Genomic DNA, 17393 nt, shown 5'->3' on the forward strand with positions numbered 1-17393 from the left:
TCAATTCATTTTGCTGAAGAAGGCGCGGACCTGTCCCAGCTATTTGAGTATGGTTGCATTTTAGCTGCGACATGTCACAGACACGTACCCAACAACAGATATAACGGGGGGATCGCGGGTGGCGTCTGCGACTTGGCATGAGGGTGAAAACAGTGAGAGCTCAGGATGTGTTCCTCTATTGTGCACAAAGTGATGGACATAATGGTATGTTCAAATGCGACGACGTAGCCTGAGTGCATGAGGAGGAAGAAACAGGAAAGGTCATGAGTGATTCCATAGGCATCGACCATTAGGAATCTGTTCTTAAGGACAATAATAGTTTCAAGCATGGCCGCAGCCTTGCCCCATGATGAGTACATGTGTGCGAGCTTAAATGGGATTGTGAACACCACAAAACTAGTCAAGAAACAATCCAGGGGCAACAAGCAACAATCAGTGCTTCCCGAATTAGGAACTTACCGAAAGCCCTTTGCCACAAGGGAACGACCTTGAACTTCGAAGACCCACTGCATAACATATTTCTTGCCATTCGACAGCTCGCACACCAACGGAACACACTAAAATCGTGCGAGGTCCTTCAAGTGAGATTCAATTACGGCTTCTAGTAGTACGGCTCTGTAAAAAAGCGCTCCCTGACTGAATCAGAATATCCTCATGACAGGCAACCTCAGACCATGGAGGGCGCGCACCCAGATAATATAGAAGCTATGCTGACATAGACGACAACAATCCCTTCCAGACAAACGCTCTGGCATTCCCACTAGCCTCACTATATTTTGCCAGAAACAATTCATCATTGGGTTCTGTTTCAAATTGTCAAACCCTCCTAAAGATAGATGAACGAAGAATATTACTCACTCGAAGGCACTGCCCGGTCCTTCATCCACACCTCGAAAACTGATGCTGCTTCGGGCACGCTCAGGCTGCTGGGTACTGTCAGCCTCTCGAGGCCGTGGGCGTATTCTACGAGCTCCTGCTGCCGCTTGACATATGGTCCATAGGGACGATCATACTCGAGAGAAAGAGCCTCACGAAGCTCCACAGGTAGCGGGAACGTTGTATTGCTCATCGAGAGCGCGCCAAAGACTGCACCGCGGGCCTGATTTTGATTCTGTTCAGATGACGAGGTGCCCAGATTTTTACAGGTACTTACAAATGACTTCTGTCCAGATGCGTACTCGAGCAGAAGGCGTGGCATTGAAAGATGATACGATTTGATAGCCGAAAAATGTTGGTCACGATAGTGCGACTTGCAATATAATGCCTGGAAGTCATCAACGGCCAGAAGCACCGGGAAACTATGATCCATCCGTTGAGACTATACTTGTCTTAGACACGGAGAAGACAAAATAGCTTACATTGTCTGCTTCCCAATTTCTTCTAGCACCGCATCAAGCACTGTCGGAGCATGACCCTGATCCTTGAGGCCAATATTAATGAGCTCCACGAGGGGTGTGCCAGGGGGCACCGGAGGGCGACGTTCAATTTCTATCTCGGTCTGGGTTCGTAGCTGTTCAAGCCGGGGTGTATTAACCTTGAGAAATCGCTGAAGAGTTTGATAAGCGAAGATTGGTTGAAGGTAAGTTCGAGTTCGCATATCATGAGTGTGGGCAGTTGTAGAGTTTACAAGATTAGTTGCTGCGGGTGATATTAGGGATTAGCTTCGTGACGGAAGTCTAGAAAGTACAGACCTCGAGGGATGTAGAGGACTAGCCAATCGCGAGCATTGCAATACTGTAGGGCTTGCAGGAGAAGGAAACTCTTTCCACAGCCCTGGGGTCCGGCTGAAAAGATGTCAGTGAAAACCTGTGATAAGTATACTAGAAACATACTAAAAACAACCCTAGATTCCTTGCTATTCTTTTCACTTGCTGCGTCCAACTTGTTAATTGCATCGATCGTCACAGAGCGTATAACAGAACAGGGCTTAGAAAGTAGGCGGAACTAAAGAGCAGATTGATCAGTTTACCTGTGCGCTACTGTGACATCGCACGAACCTCGACAAGGATATTCCTCGGCAACCCAAAGATACGGAATGGATCATTGTCATTATGAGGGAATTTGAGTGCTTGAGACTCGACGACCCTCGTAAGCATTTCCTGTTAGAGAGCATCAACCCAACATACACGGAAAAGAAACTCGAAGCATACGGGATGAAATGACTGCAATGTTAAGGTATCTGGACGATCACTCTCAAATAGCGGGTGCGGAAGTTGCGAGACAGGCAGCGGTTGGAAGGCCTAACGGACTAAAGTCGGGCTATGATGAATATTCGAAGAACGAGAACAGACCATCATTTTCTTGTCCTTCTTTGCAGGTTCCATCTGACCCGAAGGTGTGTTCTTCTTCCCCTTGAATCCCTGAGCTGCAGCCCACATGCGTTTCAAACGTTCAATATCAATTTAACTTGAATGCGGACTTACAGGCCTGCTTCACGATCTGTCCTTTCTTTGGCTGTGTTGCATAGCTACGTGTATGAACGAGCGGACTCGTGGACGACGAAGCAAGCAGTTGGCCGGAGACGCGCTGGCAGCGCACCGAGAGCGTTAACATTGCAAGACGACTAAGTATAAACTTTGCAGTATATGAATTTTGTGCGATCCGAGTGCCACCCCCCTTGAAGGGGTTATTTATGTAAAATCACGTGTTCCGACGCGTCGTAAAAGTTGTTCTTTGTCACTGATTTCCCAGTTTGCTTGTAAAGTACAAATTCAACGTTTCGTAATGTCGCGGTTACCGCGCTTGAGGTCCTCTCCAGACCCGTCAGACCCGCCAGCCCCTTCTATCGCTACTGCACTGGGCTTCTCCATGTCGACGTCGATGTTGGGTCACAAACGCAAAGCGGAAGATAATCTTGACGCAGAGGCTCTTGATCAACCCCGCAAACTCCCTGCAATTGGCAATAGCACCACGGCTCGCCCTCTAGCTACCAGCCGAAGCGCGCTCAACAGACCAACTACAACCACAGGCTCTGCAGCGAAACAGCTGTCAGGTCCACAACGCCTCACGAGACCCGAACCACCGAAATTATCAACGTCAGCACCACGGCGGACAACTCGCGCAACTAGTGCGCCACCAAAACAACTAGGCTCGTCAACAGGACTTATACGTCCTCCGGGGCGTGTCGTTTCAGGATCGCGTGTCGTTAGTGGAAGCGGATTACAAACAAAAGAGTTCCGTGACCTGCAACACCAGGTCGCTTCTATCGAGTCTGCACAGCTTGCTAATGCCGAGAAGCTAGCCCAAACCATGGACGCGGAGCGCGCCAAAGTAGCCGAGCTCGAAGCAAACCATCGCGCTTTATCCCTCGAGCTCGCTAACGCCAAGTCACTTGAACTTGATAAGCGGAGAGAGTTGGTGAGCGCAAGCGATGAAATCGAGAGATTGCGCATGAAACATGCTAAGGAGATTATGGGGCTCGAGATGGAAGTGAAAAGTAAAGCACGAGAGGCAAGAGAGCTCGCAGATGAGTTGAGGATGGTGAAGAGTGATTTAGAGAGGGAGAGAGATAGCGTGTCGAATCTCAAGGCAACGCTGTCACATCAGTCCACCTCACATATCACTCTCAATGCGCAGATTAATGCTCTCCAGGCACAGAAGGCCGCTACGCAGATGCAGCTCGATGCTGTAATGACCATCTCCTCAGACAGGACGCTCGAGCTCGAAACCGCACATCAACGAATATTGGACCTCGAGCAAGACGCCAGGGAAAGCGAAATGGTACGCCGGAAGTTGCACAACACGATTCAGGAGCTCAAGGGCAACATTCGGGTGTTCTGTCGAGTTCGCCCTGTCCTCACATCAGACTTGTCACCCTCATCTTCGTTCACCAGCAGCCCAACTCCTGATGATGAGGAAAAGGGACGGGAAGCCGATATATCATTTCCTGACAAAAGGGACCACAAGGAAATCATTGTTTCATCTTCAAGCTCTAGTGCCATGGGCTCTGAGCGCAAAGAAATCTATAACTTTGGTTTTGACCGGGTTCGTTCTCTCCTAACAATGCTTGCACGATCTGAAGGTCGCTCTTTCTCAGGTATTCGTACCTGAATCAACCCAGGCCGAAGTTTTTGAGGAGATTTCACTCCTTGCTCAGACCTGTGTGGACGGATATAATGTCTGCATATTTGCTTATGGCCAGACAGGTTCTGGCAAGTCTTTCACTATGGAAGGCGGATCGGTACACTTTTTTCATGTACGCTTCATACATCTCACTTACTTAATTTTCAGACCGAGGCCACGATAGGTATGATACCCCGCGCAGTGAGCCAAGTGTTCAAAGCTGCCGGTGACCTGAAGTCCAAAGGATGGGAGTACAAGATGGACGGCCAGTTCCTCGAGATCGTACGTATCTTGTCGTTGCACCGCATGGACTCGACTGAGAAGAAAATGTGCAGTATAACGAGACAATCAATGACCTCCTTGGCAAGGGTGAGTTCGACAAGAAGAAGCATGAGATCAAGCACGACAAGTCTGGCACTCGCGTCACTGACGTGAACGTGATGCCTCTGCCATCTCCTGCGTCTGTTACCTCCCTCCTTCGTGTCGCCAACTCGCGGCGCACTGTGGCAGCTACCCTCATGAACGAGCGTTCGTCGCGTTCGCACTCTGTCTTCACACTCCGAATCTCCGGTACAAACACCCATACCGGTGAGAGCTGTGAAGGCAGCCTCAATCTCGTGGACCTGGCTGGTAGCGAGCGTCTCAACTCAAGTGGGGCTGCGGGGGACAAAGACCGCCTGAAAGAGACGCAAAACATCAACAAGAGCTTGAGTGCGCTTGGGGATGTCATCGCTGCACTAGGCGAGAAAGGAGAAAAAGGAGAGAAGCACATTCCATATAGGAATTCGAAGGTGATTTGCGGGCTTCTTGGCCCAATACCTTCTGATCGACTCCGACTCGTTTCTAGCTGACATATTTGTTGCAAAACTCGCTGAGCGGAAATTCCAAGACCCTGGTGAGCGCTGGATCTCATTATGGAGATGTTAGTATGACATGATTCTGTGGCAGATGATCTTGAACCTCTCGCCGCTGGCGGCACATCTGAACGAGTCTCTCTGCTCCTTGCGATTCGCGACGAAGGTAAACCACATCGTTGTTCCATGCGGTGACTTCTAAGCCTTTTACAGGTAAATAATACCATGATTGGAACTGCCAAGAAACAAATCCGAGGATCAAGTTAGCCGTGGGTCTAATGTCTGCCGCCCCACGTCATCGTCGCTGCTTTCGTGCAGGCGGATTGCGCTTCGTATTTTGTTATTCTATAATATAGCCGCCGTGTCGTACACAAAAATTTTATGCATTTCGCTTGACGTCAAGGAAGTGGCCGTGAGGCGCATTTGTCGTCCGCTAAAGGGAAGGACGTCAATGATCTTGGAACAACAGTACGCATGATGATTCTTATAGTCTATCATCCGTGCGTCGGGTTGCGGATCATAGTGCTCAGGGGTACAAAATGTATAATCATCTTCGTCGATTTGTCGTGAGGGAAGTCTTCATCGTGGTTTTATCGTGTAAAGCACGCGGCTAACACGTGCCTAATGCTCATGCAATGACGCCTTCTAAACCCCCAAAATAAATGCCTAATGAAGGATAATATCAACCGCGGCCCGGGGTATGTGTGTATATGCAACTAGTGTAATTTGCTTCGAGGCTGTTTCTGATTTCATGACGTGGAAGACTTATCCTTGGCTTCCCGTCTTACGTCGCTTGTCCATTTAAAAAAATTACACCGGTATCGGTGATCCACCTCTTCGCGGAGGCGTTCGCTTTTACCTTTGTCGTACCCCGGACCGACAGGCCTAAATGAAAGGAATTAGATAGAGGCGAAATGAAGGATACTGATGGGACAAACCTCGAACAGAGGAAAAATGTTTTCCCCTTGTTTGGACCTGGCTTGTTAACGGTGTGCTCCTTCGCAGGTTCACCGTGTACGAGGCAAATTGGTGGTTGGACGGGAGCCATCAGCTGCGACCACGCTGCTTTACTTTGCGAAGCCGAAGGCATCGCTGAGGCAAGTAAGCCCTGCGGAAGTGAATTTTCAGGTGAAGCGGAAAGTTCGAGTGCGAGCTGATAGTCGGACTCTATGTAATCCCGGTGGTCGGTGACGTCGCCCGAAGAAATTTCCTGACTGCAAGGGGGCGAGACTGATGGCTGCGCAAAGAACGAGGACAGTTTGCTTTGACTGCCTTTCAATTTCTTGGGTACTTTCTTAGCTGCGTTGTCTGATGACTTGCGTTTGGCAAAACTAGGTGGGGGCGCAGTTTGGCGTGATGAAATGGGATTGGAATGTAGCGATGATGGGAGGATCTGATTCGTGGATGTGCACACGGACTTACGAGAGCTCAGCGAGGGATGTGTTGGAGGTGGAATAACAACAACAGGCTGCGTGTGATCGGGCTGTGCAGCGTCAGAATGTTCCCTGGGCAGTTGTGTGTCTGGAGTGGGAGAAAGCGACGAAAGTGGAGAATTGCTAGGTGAACGCAGCTTGTTCCCTTTCCCGAAAAACGTAGATAGTAGCGTCTGCTTCCCGGAATACTCTTCCCACAGTCGTGCTGCGAGCCGAGGCGGGTCTTCGCGTTTCCCGTCCATTGGCAAGACGTCACGGAGGAATAATCGTTCGCCAGCATCAGTTGTTATTTCGTCGTGAAGATCAATATATATTGGACAGTGATCAGAACCTCTGAGCGATGGCTGAATGTCTCCGTGCTTGATCCAGGGAAGCATACCGGGTGTGACGAGAATGTAGTCAACCCGGGTACCATAATTGGTCTCCCGAGCTGAAATCTTCATGTTCCAACCTAACATAAAGAGCATAGCATATAAACGATGGGAAGAGATAGACCAGACTTGCGTCTTACATGTGTACATTCCTTTTCTGCCAGGCCAGAATGTCCGCACGGCATCAGTCATACAACCAATGGGGCTCAACCACCCATGAAACCACGCACGAGCAGGATGGTCGTAGAATGTCGCAGTGTTACTAGCAAGATGACCGTCACAATGGTCCAATGGCGTTGCGCAGATATTGATGTCACCGACGACCACAACTTCCCGGCCTTCATTCATGAGCTTTCGAACTCGATCTTGCAACATAATGTGGAAATTTATTTTGAAAGGAAGACGAGCGTCGGAAGTTTCGTTTGGACAATAGACATTGATCAATACGAATAGGCCAAAGTCTACGATCAGGGCACGGCCTTCAGCTTCCAAGGCGGCGAAATCACTTGGGGTTGATCCATGCTCGTCCGGCATTAGTTCGATCTCATGTGCACAGGGATATGAACGAGATATCCGATCATCCGACGTCAGAGGTGGCTTAGGCTGCAAGATACCGGAGAGACCCTCCTCTGCCCGGAGTGGAGTGACAGTGCGGGAGTCAGCGTAAACCGCAACACCACTATATCCTCCTTTATTCTGTGGGAAGGAGAAGAAAGCTTCAAAATCGTCTGGTAAAGCAACACAGCGTGGCAGGCTGGAACGCGAGGTTTTCATTTCTTAGATAGATAAGGTTTGGGCATTTGACAGGGGAAGGTAAAATGAATGAACGACTCGCACCTTGAAAGCAGATTATATCTGCCTTGAGATGCTCCAGAATTCCTTGAAATGAAGTGAAGGTATTCCATCTATGGTTGTTAGGCCCTTGGAAACCAGGTGGAAATCATGGATAACTCACGGGTGATATTGAGGAAGAGTCCTGACGCCATTCTGTCGTGCAAAGCAGAATTGTCAGAGTACATTCTTTCGTGACCGCTCATTTCTTACAATGTTCCATGAAAGGATCCGCATAGTTCATGAGTGCGTTAAGGTCCTTCGTGACTACGGATGAGTTCGACTGCCAGATCTAAGTAAGTACTGAGGGAGGGAAGTCACTGTACATGTGTTTGTAGTTGTGGAAACTGAAAGAGCAAATGAACTTCCTTTTTCGGCATAACGGGCCGGTCAACATGCTTTGTCACAAGTGATTCAAAAACTGCACTGCGATGCAGCGGGCTCCTGCCACAGATCTCATTAAAGACGATACCGGCGGCTGCACTATGGCATGGCAGCAGTATCTGAGCAATCTCTTACTTCTCCACTGAATCATTGACAACCGGTTCAAATGGTTTCGGGATATCTTTCACCAGTTGACGTGGATCAAGTCATGGAACCCTTTTGATACCTCACTCCGTAGCAGCCTGAGAAGCCTGAGATCATGAGCTCCTTTTACGGTGTTCTCCGCGCAGGAGACGGAGCTGTGTTGGAAGCTACGATAAGGACCAGAAAGTGTATGTCCTGTACGTGGCCATTTACTTCTGACTGAGCATTGACCATTGCGCCTCTAACAGCCACATCCCATTCATGCAGGCTACTCTTCAGTTCACCCCAAATGTGTTAATCTATTTAACAAAAGTTTCACCTCCGCGGCCACAGGCTTTCGCTAGTCGTCCATCTATGGTCATCCTTTGATAATTCACTTACTTGCAAACACGTTGCTTCCGCACGTCTGATCATCAGTACCCGATCACACCGTTTTTACGTCTACAAGTTGGCCTTGAAACCCGTTCATATTGTCTCCCTAATTTTTTTGCCCATTAATGCTTATGTATTTTGAGACTGATTCACCGTAAATTCACGTATTATCTTCCTATCAGCTTTGACAGCACTCTGCTAGAGATTAGCGCAGCTCCACGTCAGGGTCACCGCTGCTTCGTATTCCTCCTCGAGGCCATCACGCTCCGAATCGCTGAGTTCAGCGAGTCTAGCGATAACATGCCGTCATCTTAAATAATTCCTCACTGAGATGTTTAGCGTATGAATTTCGCATTTCGCCTTCAAATCACGACTTCTACGTGCGGTGCTCGCCTAGGCCGTTCTGCCGTTTGGAGCATATTTCAGAGCCTTACTTTAGTCCCTCATCTCAACATCAAAACCAGGATCCGATCCTTGCACGTATAATCCCCAGGGACGATCGCTGCAGTAAGCACAATAGTGTCTTCTCACTATGTTTCGTGGTACGTCCTCCAGTAGAGCAGTTTTGGTCGTTCTCACTTATATTCAAGGCACTGGAGCAGCCCATGCTGCTCGTTCTTTCCATGACGCGACCTCAAGCCTTCCAAGTGTAACCAGCCCCTACGCTCGAAGTGAAGCATTTACGGACCCTAAACGGAAACAGACCATCATTAGTCTTTTGGATGTCCTGAGCGAGCTTAGCAATGAGGCGTCTTCAGACAACGGTCAGTCGTCCCCCACTGGCCATCATACACTGCTAATTGTATATTTTTAGATCCCAACCTTCCTTCCAATTTTGAAGATGACCGAGACGTTCGTGAGTGGTCATCAGTGCATGACTCAATTGTGGCCTTAGTGGTTTGTCAGCGACTGTGGATGAAAAACTACAAGTAGCAGGATCAGAATTATTTAACAAATTCGAGAGGTAAGACCCACGTTGCTGTTTCGTCTCCTTGCACCGACCAGTTTGTACAGGCGAATCGATAGTCTTGATAAAGAGGTGTGAACGGGTGCAGCTCCGATGCTTTAACGCTCATCTCCCATCTAGCTCCGCAACTTCGCTAACGCTGCGCGCCAACTTGGCAGTTCCGTTGGAATATTGTCATCCGCTTTTCGACTACGGGAACGCCTCACAAAATTGCTGTTTCTATTTCGCGAGAACGCAGCTACGTTGTTCCCTCGGAAAATTTTGCGTCAACCTCGAGAAACATTAGTTAACCCTAACTTGATGGACCGACGACGCACATGGAGAGGTCAACAACCCCCGCTCAGGCCTATTCATGATGACGGTCTGGATCCCGAAAGTTTCCCCCGGTCAATTCGCTAGTTTCGCAGACGACGTCGTAACGTTCCTGAACTGCTTGAACGAGTTTCCGGAGTTTACAGATGAGGCGGTCAATACGTCAATGCGTGCTTTCGAAGTCGATCTCAAGGTGAACTCTTTGGTTCGCTAGTGTCGTTGGTCTCCGTTAATCATGTTTTTCTAGTATTGGGCATCGTGTCTTCAGGAGTACAAAGGTAGTGTGTCCACATGGGCTTGCATTACACGACCTTCTCACTAGTTTCAGGTCAATTTCGGTATCCAGCAGTGCAGCGCTATATCCACGATTTGACGTCAGAAATTGGGGAGCACATTGACAACATCACGGTCAATCTGTCGATGTTTATTGAAATCGGTATACATCCAATCTATCCATAGTACTTTCAAACTTACGTTCTCTTCCAGGCGTACCGACGATTAGGTTCGCCCAGCAACATGCGGCAGCAAACCTGCTAAATTTGTCGACAGTCGCGACGTTTTTTCTCGGCTGTGACGGCAACGACCTTACAATTCTCATACCAGTTGACAGATGGAGTGCTGGAGAAGTCTGTTAATGCGTTCTGGTTCTCCTCGTTGGTTTTCAGTATAGCAGCCGCTGTGAACAGTCTCCTTGGTCTCACTTGGAAGCAAGCCATGTAGTAAGTCTATCATTCGTCCTGCCTGTACTCATGTCAAATGACAGTCATTCAGTCGCTCTCCGGGACATAGGGTACCTTGGTGGGTATTGATATGGATTAAGCGATCGCCTCTAGTCTTTCTCGTCATGTCCGTGGCATGCTTTTCCGCGGGCTTGATGCTTTTCACATACGCTACAGACCAGGTATGGGGTCTTATTTCTACTGATGGACGCGTGTCTAAGACGTAAGATTTTGATCAGGGATTTGTCACGTCCACGATCACCACTGTTTTTACAGTAAGTTTATTGATGGTCCTGCGGTTCTGAATTGCGTCCTTACTCGAGTTCTCAGGCTGTCACTTCCTTCGGCCTGGCTGCCGTCTCCGCTTGGTTCGCCTCAGAACGCTGGATATTCGTTCAGCACCGCGGTCACGTGTGGCTGGAGGATGTGATAAACGAAGCAACCCACCGCATGCTCCTCCTCTCTGTTGTTGTGGGATTGCGGAAGATCATCCACTACTGCAATCAACGCATCTTGGCGACCCGCGGCCTGGTAAGACGGGTGTCTTTCAAGAAGGTAACCGGCGCGATCACCCGGTTCAGAGATAAACACCATACTCTTCCTACCACGCAGGAGGGCCCGCAGATGCTTGAACTTCCTCGCCACCACGAGCCAGCTGTATCCGTGTGCTCGGAATACACCGAACGTCCCAATTCTTTGGATGCGCCTGCGAGTGAGGATAGCGAGGCTTCCCGTCGATCCATTGCCCGCCAGCGCTTCAAGGGAGCCGTCCGTTCTGTCATCATGATGCAGCAAGCGCAAGCGGGGCAGATGCCGCTGTATCTACGGCCCTTCATGCCGCCACGGACCCCCTCTTTTGACCGGACCTCCGCTACAGGAATGTCTCCCACTCGATTCTCGTCCATCGGTTTGAATACCATTCGAGGACAGAGAGTTCCCACATTGATCCCAAAGCTGAAAACCCTGGAACCCTTACAGGATCTCTCCATACATACTGCCCTTGTTCGGCATCTACAGTTCTCCCCAAACGGAAAATATCTCGCTACGTCAAGGTATGTTATGATTTCTTTGTAGCTTCTCAAGCTGATATGTTGCATCAAGTTGGGATCGGTCTTCTATCATTTTTCGTGTCGGAGTAAGCATAGAGGCGTCGCGCTTTTCCAAACGTTGTTCTAATCTTGCCTAGGACTCTTTTTCAACTCAGGCTGTTCTGGTACACGTGCGAGGCTTTATCGGCCAAGTTGCATGGTATGTAATGCAGCGAGTGTTTCACTATTTATAAATGCTCAAATGTAATTGGACAGGTCTGCGACCGGTACCATTCTCTTGACGAGATTAACTCGCGGAATCAAGGTCTGGACGGAGGATGGACTCTGTAAGAGAACAATCGACCGACCGCACTCCGTGTCATCTATCACATGGCTGCCTAACAGCGAGAGTAATTAGTTTTATCGTCCTGTCTGATTGTACGTTGCTGATGCTTTACGACAGCGCAATTTTTCTCCGTCGAAGGTAGCGATGTTTTCAAACTGGTTAGTGCAACTGTCATCATTTGTGTATGCACTGATATCATGAACTCTATCTTCAGGATACCCAAGGAAAGGTGATTTAATCACTCGGTGTCAGCGGAATTCCGACTGAACATATTTTAAGGTTCTTGATTCGTATCACTTTGGTCGCATCCAGTTGCACAATGTGGTCGTGACTCCAGATGGCCAGCGGTTACTGGGTGTGGGTCCACTCCTTGCGGCACCTAATGGGTTGCATCCGAGCCGCACCACTAGGGTTGAAAAACGCATAATAGGTAAGCGTTCTGCATGTCCATAGGCCATCTGGTTGACTTCGTATAACATAGTTTTCAACATGGAGACTAAAGAGTTTGAAAGGTAAGCTACCTTCATCATTTCGAATCTTTTTACTGATGGAATTCAAAAGCCAGACACCCGTCGTGAATGACGTGCGTGACATCACGATTTCCAAAAGGGGTGGAAACGTGTTGATTTCCTTTGAGCGCAAGGTACCGAGAGCTATGATAATATCTTTACATCCTCTGATCACCTATATCGTATTTGCAGACACCTCCACAGTTGTGGAAGATGGAGCTAGTACGAGATGCTAGAGGTCGCGACCAATTTTCATATGCACAAGTCGCTAGACTGCTTCTCCGTCATACGTATCTGCCCAAAGCTCAAGTGGATATCGCGGGCTCCAGCTACTTCGGCGGCAAGGAAGACCAGTTAGTGTTATGCGCAGGAAAAGGTACGTTTCTCCTAACCTGCTATCTTCATCTAAAAACTATACTTATGAATACTCGGACACAGCGGGCGATATCCACATCTGGGATCGCGATAGCGCAGCTTTGCTCCATTATATTAGACCTCAAACATTCGGCGGGGACTTGACATGTGTTGCATGGAACCATTCCACCGATGATCCCTTCATGTTCGCCACGGGCAGCCACGACGGTACGGTGCGCATATGGACGACCCCAGCGGGGAACCGCTCTCCTGATGACGCATCCGATCTCGAGCGGCGCACTGATGCTGGTATGACAAGTTCGGATCAGTATGCGCCTCCGCCTATCCTGCGCCCGCCGCCTGTGCCAGGATCCAGTCGTCGAGAAAGAGCGCCGACCATACGGACTACATTCTCGATAGGGCCTGGGTAGAATATTGCTAACATTCAGTATGGGCGCCAGACAATAGATGATAGATTTGTGTCTGTTTGTATGTTTGCATGTTCACCTCTGTTTCATATATATTGTCCTCGTTGGTATCTTATTCAGAATAGCATAGTTATGGTACAACACTGTAATCACATCTTTAGACCCTCTTGGTGATAACTACAACTTGAAAATATTGCTTGATTGTGACAACATGAAGCAAGGTTCTGGCCAGTCGCTTGATTCTGACTGAAATCTCGCGATGGCGTGTATCTCAGCTTCTACACATGTGTCTATCCCAAATGGATTCCCCAATTATACCGCGTAGACCGACATTGGGGCGTATTACATATGGATTATCGATACACTTCGGTTAGTAGTCATAAATGTTTGCATGCGAGCGATCCTGAAGATGTTTCATTTGCAGAACGGCGTTTGTAAGCACCCCATGGTCCACCAGGTACAAATAGTATGGATCAATGAGGTGTACGTCGCTGGAATGCTTCATAGGTCGATGATCCTTCAGTAGTGCAGACGTCCGTATCACTGCGTACTTGGAACTTCTCCTCGGACTTGTGCAGAACGAGCTGCAGCCTGAGCTCCGCGCTTGACCCCGAAAATTTACGGATCCCGAGAGGTCGAGAAACATCGGGATGTTGGTAACGAACTTCTTGAACAGTATTTGAAAAGGCCGCGAGGGCGGCAGTGAAAGGTTTTCAAGTATCATATATCATGGTCCATGGAGTATCTCTAGGTTGAGTTGGATGCCGTCAGGATTTTTTTCCGTTGCTTGATATCCTTTTTTGTAATTTATTCGGTCTCCTATTCCATAACTGTCTCCAGTATAATCTTGCCGATTCGCCGAGGAAACTGCTCCCTGTAAATCTTGGGAAATTTTTCACCAGTTGGGCCAATTGCCAGGCGCTACGTAGTAGTATGACGGGCAATAAAGAACCGACGTGATACTGAGGAACGAGTGATGTAGGCACGTAGTGGCACTTACCGATGCTTCCATGGGGCGTGAAGAAATGGAAGAAGAGTACGTTACGAACGAAAGGGTTACCATATGGCATAAATGCAATTCGTAGTAGATGGTAGGAGATAGGGACTAGGGGTGTGTAAGTGTTGTACATAGAACATTTGGTCTGCTTTCAAGCTATGATCATGAGCTGTCATACGATAAATGTAAAAAGCGATAAATGTAATCTCAAGTCACCGTACAAAATATCTTCGCATTTCAAAATACAGGAGTGACTACTCGCGGAGAGGGCTGTATCTCCACGCGCAAGACGTAGCACCCATCAGTCTTTCTTGAGAGCTGAGAAAAAAGTGGTTAAGGATCGCAGCATGCGACATCACCGAAGACTTACCGGCGAACCACGCACGTAAGCTGGATTTTGTAGCTTCATCACTTGCATCCATTATGGATTCGTACGTTGTGAATGCTTCTCCAAATCTGCCCGCCCGAATAAGTGCACGGCATAGTTGCTTGTGGGCGGTTTGCCATAACGACTCAAGGTCCCACCCGAAGAGCTGCCAAAAATCCCAAAACAAACAAGCAGGTGAGCACAGAAAAAGATCGTTAGCTGTATCACATCAACGTACCACGGTGAAATCCCCATACATATGATGAATTGGCAACTTAGAAAAGAAAGCACTAGACCTGACAGCGGAAGTGAAATGGTCGACGGCTTCAAGCTTGTGAAGCCAGCTATCCAAGGCAATGGTGCCTAGTTGGACACGTAGATACGTCTGGTGCGGAAAGCACGGAAAGATCAGTGTGAACACACGAAATTGGACTTGATACTCACTTCAACGACATGACAAGCAAGAAGATCAATATCGGGAAAATCGGCGACTAGTTCTTGGACGCGCAGCATTGCCTCCTCATGTTTATTTGCGTTGAACAGTGCGATAGCCTGCGACTTATAATGAAGCGCGGAGTGTGCCATGAAAGAGTAACCTGCCTTGATCAAGAAAAGTAAATGGGTTGTCCTTGAAACACCGTCAGTCGATGTGAATGCAAGGTCGAAAACTTTCATGGCGTCCCGGAACTGCCTTTTCCCGTAGAGGGCAATGCCCTTGGCAATATAACCTGTTAACGATGGATTTATGCGTATTGACTAGGTCAGGATCAATATTAGCCTAAGTGAAGTGCATGTCGGATGACTTACTTCATTTGCATCTTGAAGCGCATGGTTCCAGTTGAGTTTGCGTGCCATAACAAATGAGCGAGTGGCATATGAAGTGTAGTCGTTAGTGTGCGCTTTGATCTCTTGCGTGAGTATCTCTTCAGCCGTAGACAATTCTCCCAAGATAAGGGCATTGCGGGCGCTCGTGGTGATGGTGAGGATCTAAGGTATGCTCGAATCGAGTTATCAGAGCTTATGATGGAAACATGCCTTTGAATCAGAGCGTTGAGCCTTAAAATCAAAAGGAGGCAAGATGAGATGAATGATTAGAACGGGGGGGGATAACGTCGGGAAAATACCTTTGATTTAGGAATATCCTTCGGTAAAGCATCCTTGGGTACTGCCCACTCTGAGATCTTCTCATCGTCACCTCCGCCGAGTACGTGCTTGCCATCCATAGAGAAAGTGACACAGCACACCCGGTCAGAGTGCTGGAAGATTGAGACGGTTTTTTGATCTGAGAGACGCCAGAGACGGATTTGCTTGTCATCAGATGCAGAAGCAACGAGCGTTCCAGCAGGATTAATCGCAATGACATTGATGTCGCTAGTGTGTCCCGCCCAGGCATCACCGACCTGCTCCCAGGCGGATGTATCCCACTCTCGTATGGTAGGATCCTCATAATTGCCTGATGAAAGAAGGCCTGTGCCATCGGGTGTCCAGGTAAGCGAACAGTTGTATGAGCCGTGACCATTAAACTCTGCGACACGGTGCCTCGTGCCTGGATTATAAATTTCAATGTTACTGGCTGTCGCAATAGCAAGATGTCCTCCAGATGGCGAATAGCGAACGCAGAAGACACGGTCATTACACAGGATCGGACTTCCTTTTAACTGCCAGGTTTTCGTGTTCCACAACTTCGCCTTTTGGTCCATTGAAACAGTGGCCAGTACTGTACCATTGGGAGAAAAGTCCAATGATATGATCCCGGACTGGCCTTTGATGGCTTGGGTGAGAAATTCACCAGTTGCTCCGTGCCAGGAAATGACCTCTCCCTTCTCGTCACCACTTGCTATCAATTGCCCATCTCGTGATACCGCTAATGCCCACACCTCACTCTTATGCCCTGCCATCATCTTCAACAAGGCACCTGCCTTCAAGTCCCACATACGAAGCCAGCAGTCCGACGAGGCAGTGACCATACACTGTCTATCAGGGAACACTGCTACTGCGAGTACTGCTCGATAGTGATCATCAAACGCTCGAACGGGTGTGGTGCTGGGATTGAACCAGTGCGACATTCTGCTGGAGGCTAACGATATTGAGCAGTCAAGATTGACTTACAAGAGAGATTGTGGCGGTCTCGTTCTAAGTCGTGGAGGTGCGTGCATTGAGCGTCTTTATACTGCTTCACAGCATGAACCTTATCAGAACTCTCAAGACATATGAGGCTGTTATTATAAGCGCATTCGTGTTGCCCCTGATGAATCAACGAGCTCTCCTGAACACCGGTTATCGACAACAGGTGTTGAACAAAGTTATGGAATAGACCTGGTCCTTCTACCATCGAGACACCAACTTAATACGAATGTCCAGGCCCTCCCAGCCCAAACCAAACTCTGCCCTTCAATCTCCACCACGTCCCGAAGCAGGTCGCTTCCTTCCCGCATGTTATAAATAACAAGAAAGCCAATTCCTACCACTGCCATTACAGGAAAGGTGATAAGACCGTCCTGTACTAAAGCGATTCGACTGAACCTCTCCATCTCTCAAGGTTCTTGATTCTTACAACTTCTTTCACATCCCTGACTTGGCAATCACTATATATGGCTAGCGGTTGCGTTCACCACTGAAGCCACTTTGAGAAGTATGTGATAGGTGAGTCAGGTGAGTGTGGGGCTACGGGCAACTCCCGCAGACATGAGTCACCATTCCTAGCCATCGACGACGGGTATGGAAATGTGTTGATTTCGGTCGAGCACGCCATAGCGATGGCCATATGGGGTACGTCTATTCATGCAGCTCGTATTTGCAGAAACGTCCGCGGCGGGCTAGCACAAGATCCTAAGGATCGTGAAAACCCCTCCTCACAAATTGCGTGGCTGACTATGCGTTTCACATATCTGCAAAAAGCTCACGTAGATGTCGTG

General features: G+C 48.6%; 4 protein-coding genes across 4 annotated transcripts; 2 read left to right on the forward strand and 2 right to left on the reverse strand.

Moving 5' to 3' along the window:
* Window positions 1-577: 577 nt before the first annotated feature.
* On the reverse strand, window positions 578-2553 carry DFJ58DRAFT_856880 (mitochondrial ribosomal death-associated protein 3-domain-containing protein; the record flags this gene model as incomplete). The annotated part of the gene is made up of 10 exons (XM_041393935.1): window positions 578-803; window positions 859-1099; window positions 1154-1298; window positions 1359-1638; window positions 1692-1784; window positions 1833-1944; window positions 1998-2099; window positions 2151-2240; window positions 2292-2365; window positions 2424-2553. The coding sequence occupies 10 exons, from the start codon at window positions 2551-2553 to the stop codon at window positions 706-708; spliced, it is 1365 nt and encodes a 454-aa protein (XP_041239417.1). The 3' UTR covers window positions 578-705.
* A 143-nt stretch (window positions 2554-2696) lies between these two features.
* Window positions 2697-5312, forward strand: DFJ58DRAFT_808802 (kinesin-domain-containing protein). The gene is made up of 7 exons (XM_041391319.1): window positions 2697-3984; window positions 4037-4180; window positions 4231-4344; window positions 4398-4853; window positions 4910-4957; window positions 5011-5082; window positions 5130-5312. The coding sequence occupies exons 1-7, from the start codon at window positions 2725-2727 to the stop codon at window positions 5181-5183; spliced, it is 2148 nt and encodes a 715-aa protein (XP_041239418.1). The 5' UTR covers window positions 2697-2724; the 3' UTR covers window positions 5184-5312.
* DFJ58DRAFT_748509 (Endonuclease/exonuclease/phosphatase) lies at window positions 5238-7887 on the reverse strand. The gene is made up of 6 exons (XM_041387595.1): window positions 7765-7887; window positions 7676-7707; window positions 7558-7625; window positions 6861-7496; window positions 5855-6800; window positions 5238-5801 (listed from the first exon to the last, which is right to left on the reverse strand). Exons 1-6 carry the CDS (start codon window positions 7786-7788, stop codon window positions 5666-5668), a joined length of 1842 nt encoding a protein of 613 aa, XP_041239419.1. The 5' UTR covers window positions 7789-7887; the 3' UTR covers window positions 5238-5665.
* Window positions 7888-8983: 1096 nt separating this feature from the next.
* DFJ58DRAFT_748510 (uncharacterized protein) lies at window positions 8984-13218 on the forward strand (the record flags this gene model as incomplete). The annotated part of the gene is made up of 24 exons (XM_041387596.1): window positions 8984-8993; window positions 9042-9215; window positions 9266-9307; window positions 9358-9415; window positions 9466-9490; window positions 9539-9743; window positions 9796-9923; window positions 9978-10008; window positions 10059-10166; window positions 10217-10278; window positions 10334-10449; window positions 10502-10631; window positions 10689-10724; window positions 10780-11501; window positions 11551-11584; window positions 11636-11697; window positions 11754-11887; window positions 11941-11981; window positions 12038-12052; window positions 12103-12253; window positions 12305-12335; window positions 12385-12466; window positions 12525-12708; window positions 12771-13218. 24 exons carry the CDS (start codon window positions 8984-8986, stop codon window positions 13115-13117), a joined length of 2928 nt encoding a protein of 975 aa, XP_041239420.1. The 3' UTR covers window positions 13118-13218.
* Between the last annotated feature and the right edge of the window lie 4175 nt (window positions 13219-17393).

Source organism: Suillus subalutaceus, assembly GCF_016647625.1.
Source record: "Suillus subalutaceus strain FC151 chromosome Unknown DFJ58scaffold_127, whole genome shotgun sequence".
Classification (NCBI taxonomy): Eukaryota; Fungi; Basidiomycota; class Agaricomycetes; order Boletales; family Suillaceae; genus Suillus; species Suillus subalutaceus.

Bases quoted from the DNA above. Each gene is read 5' to 3' on its own strand.
- DFJ58DRAFT_808802 (XM_041391319.1), top strand. From the start codon at position 2,725: ATGTCGCGGTTACCGCGCTTGAGGTCCTCTCCAGACCCGTCAGACCCG. The intron at 4,181-4,230 runs GTACACTTTTTT...CTTAATTTTCAG, and splicing joins TCACTATGGAAGGCGGATCG to ACCGAGGCCACGATAGGTAT. The intron at 4,345-4,397 runs GTACGTATCTTG...GAAAATGTGCAG, and splicing joins ACGGCCAGTTCCTCGAGATC to TATAACGAGACAATCAATGA.
- DFJ58DRAFT_748509 (XM_041387595.1), bottom strand. From the start codon at position 7,788: ATGCGGATCCTTTCATGGAACATT. The intron at 7,708-7,764 runs GTAAGAAATGAG...TTTGCACGACAG, and splicing joins GGATCCTTTCATGGAACATT to AATGGCGTCAGGACTCTTCC. The intron at 7,497-7,557 runs GTGCGAGTCGTT...TATCTATCTAAG, and splicing joins AGATATAATCTGCTTTCAAG to AAATGAAAACCTCGCGTTCC.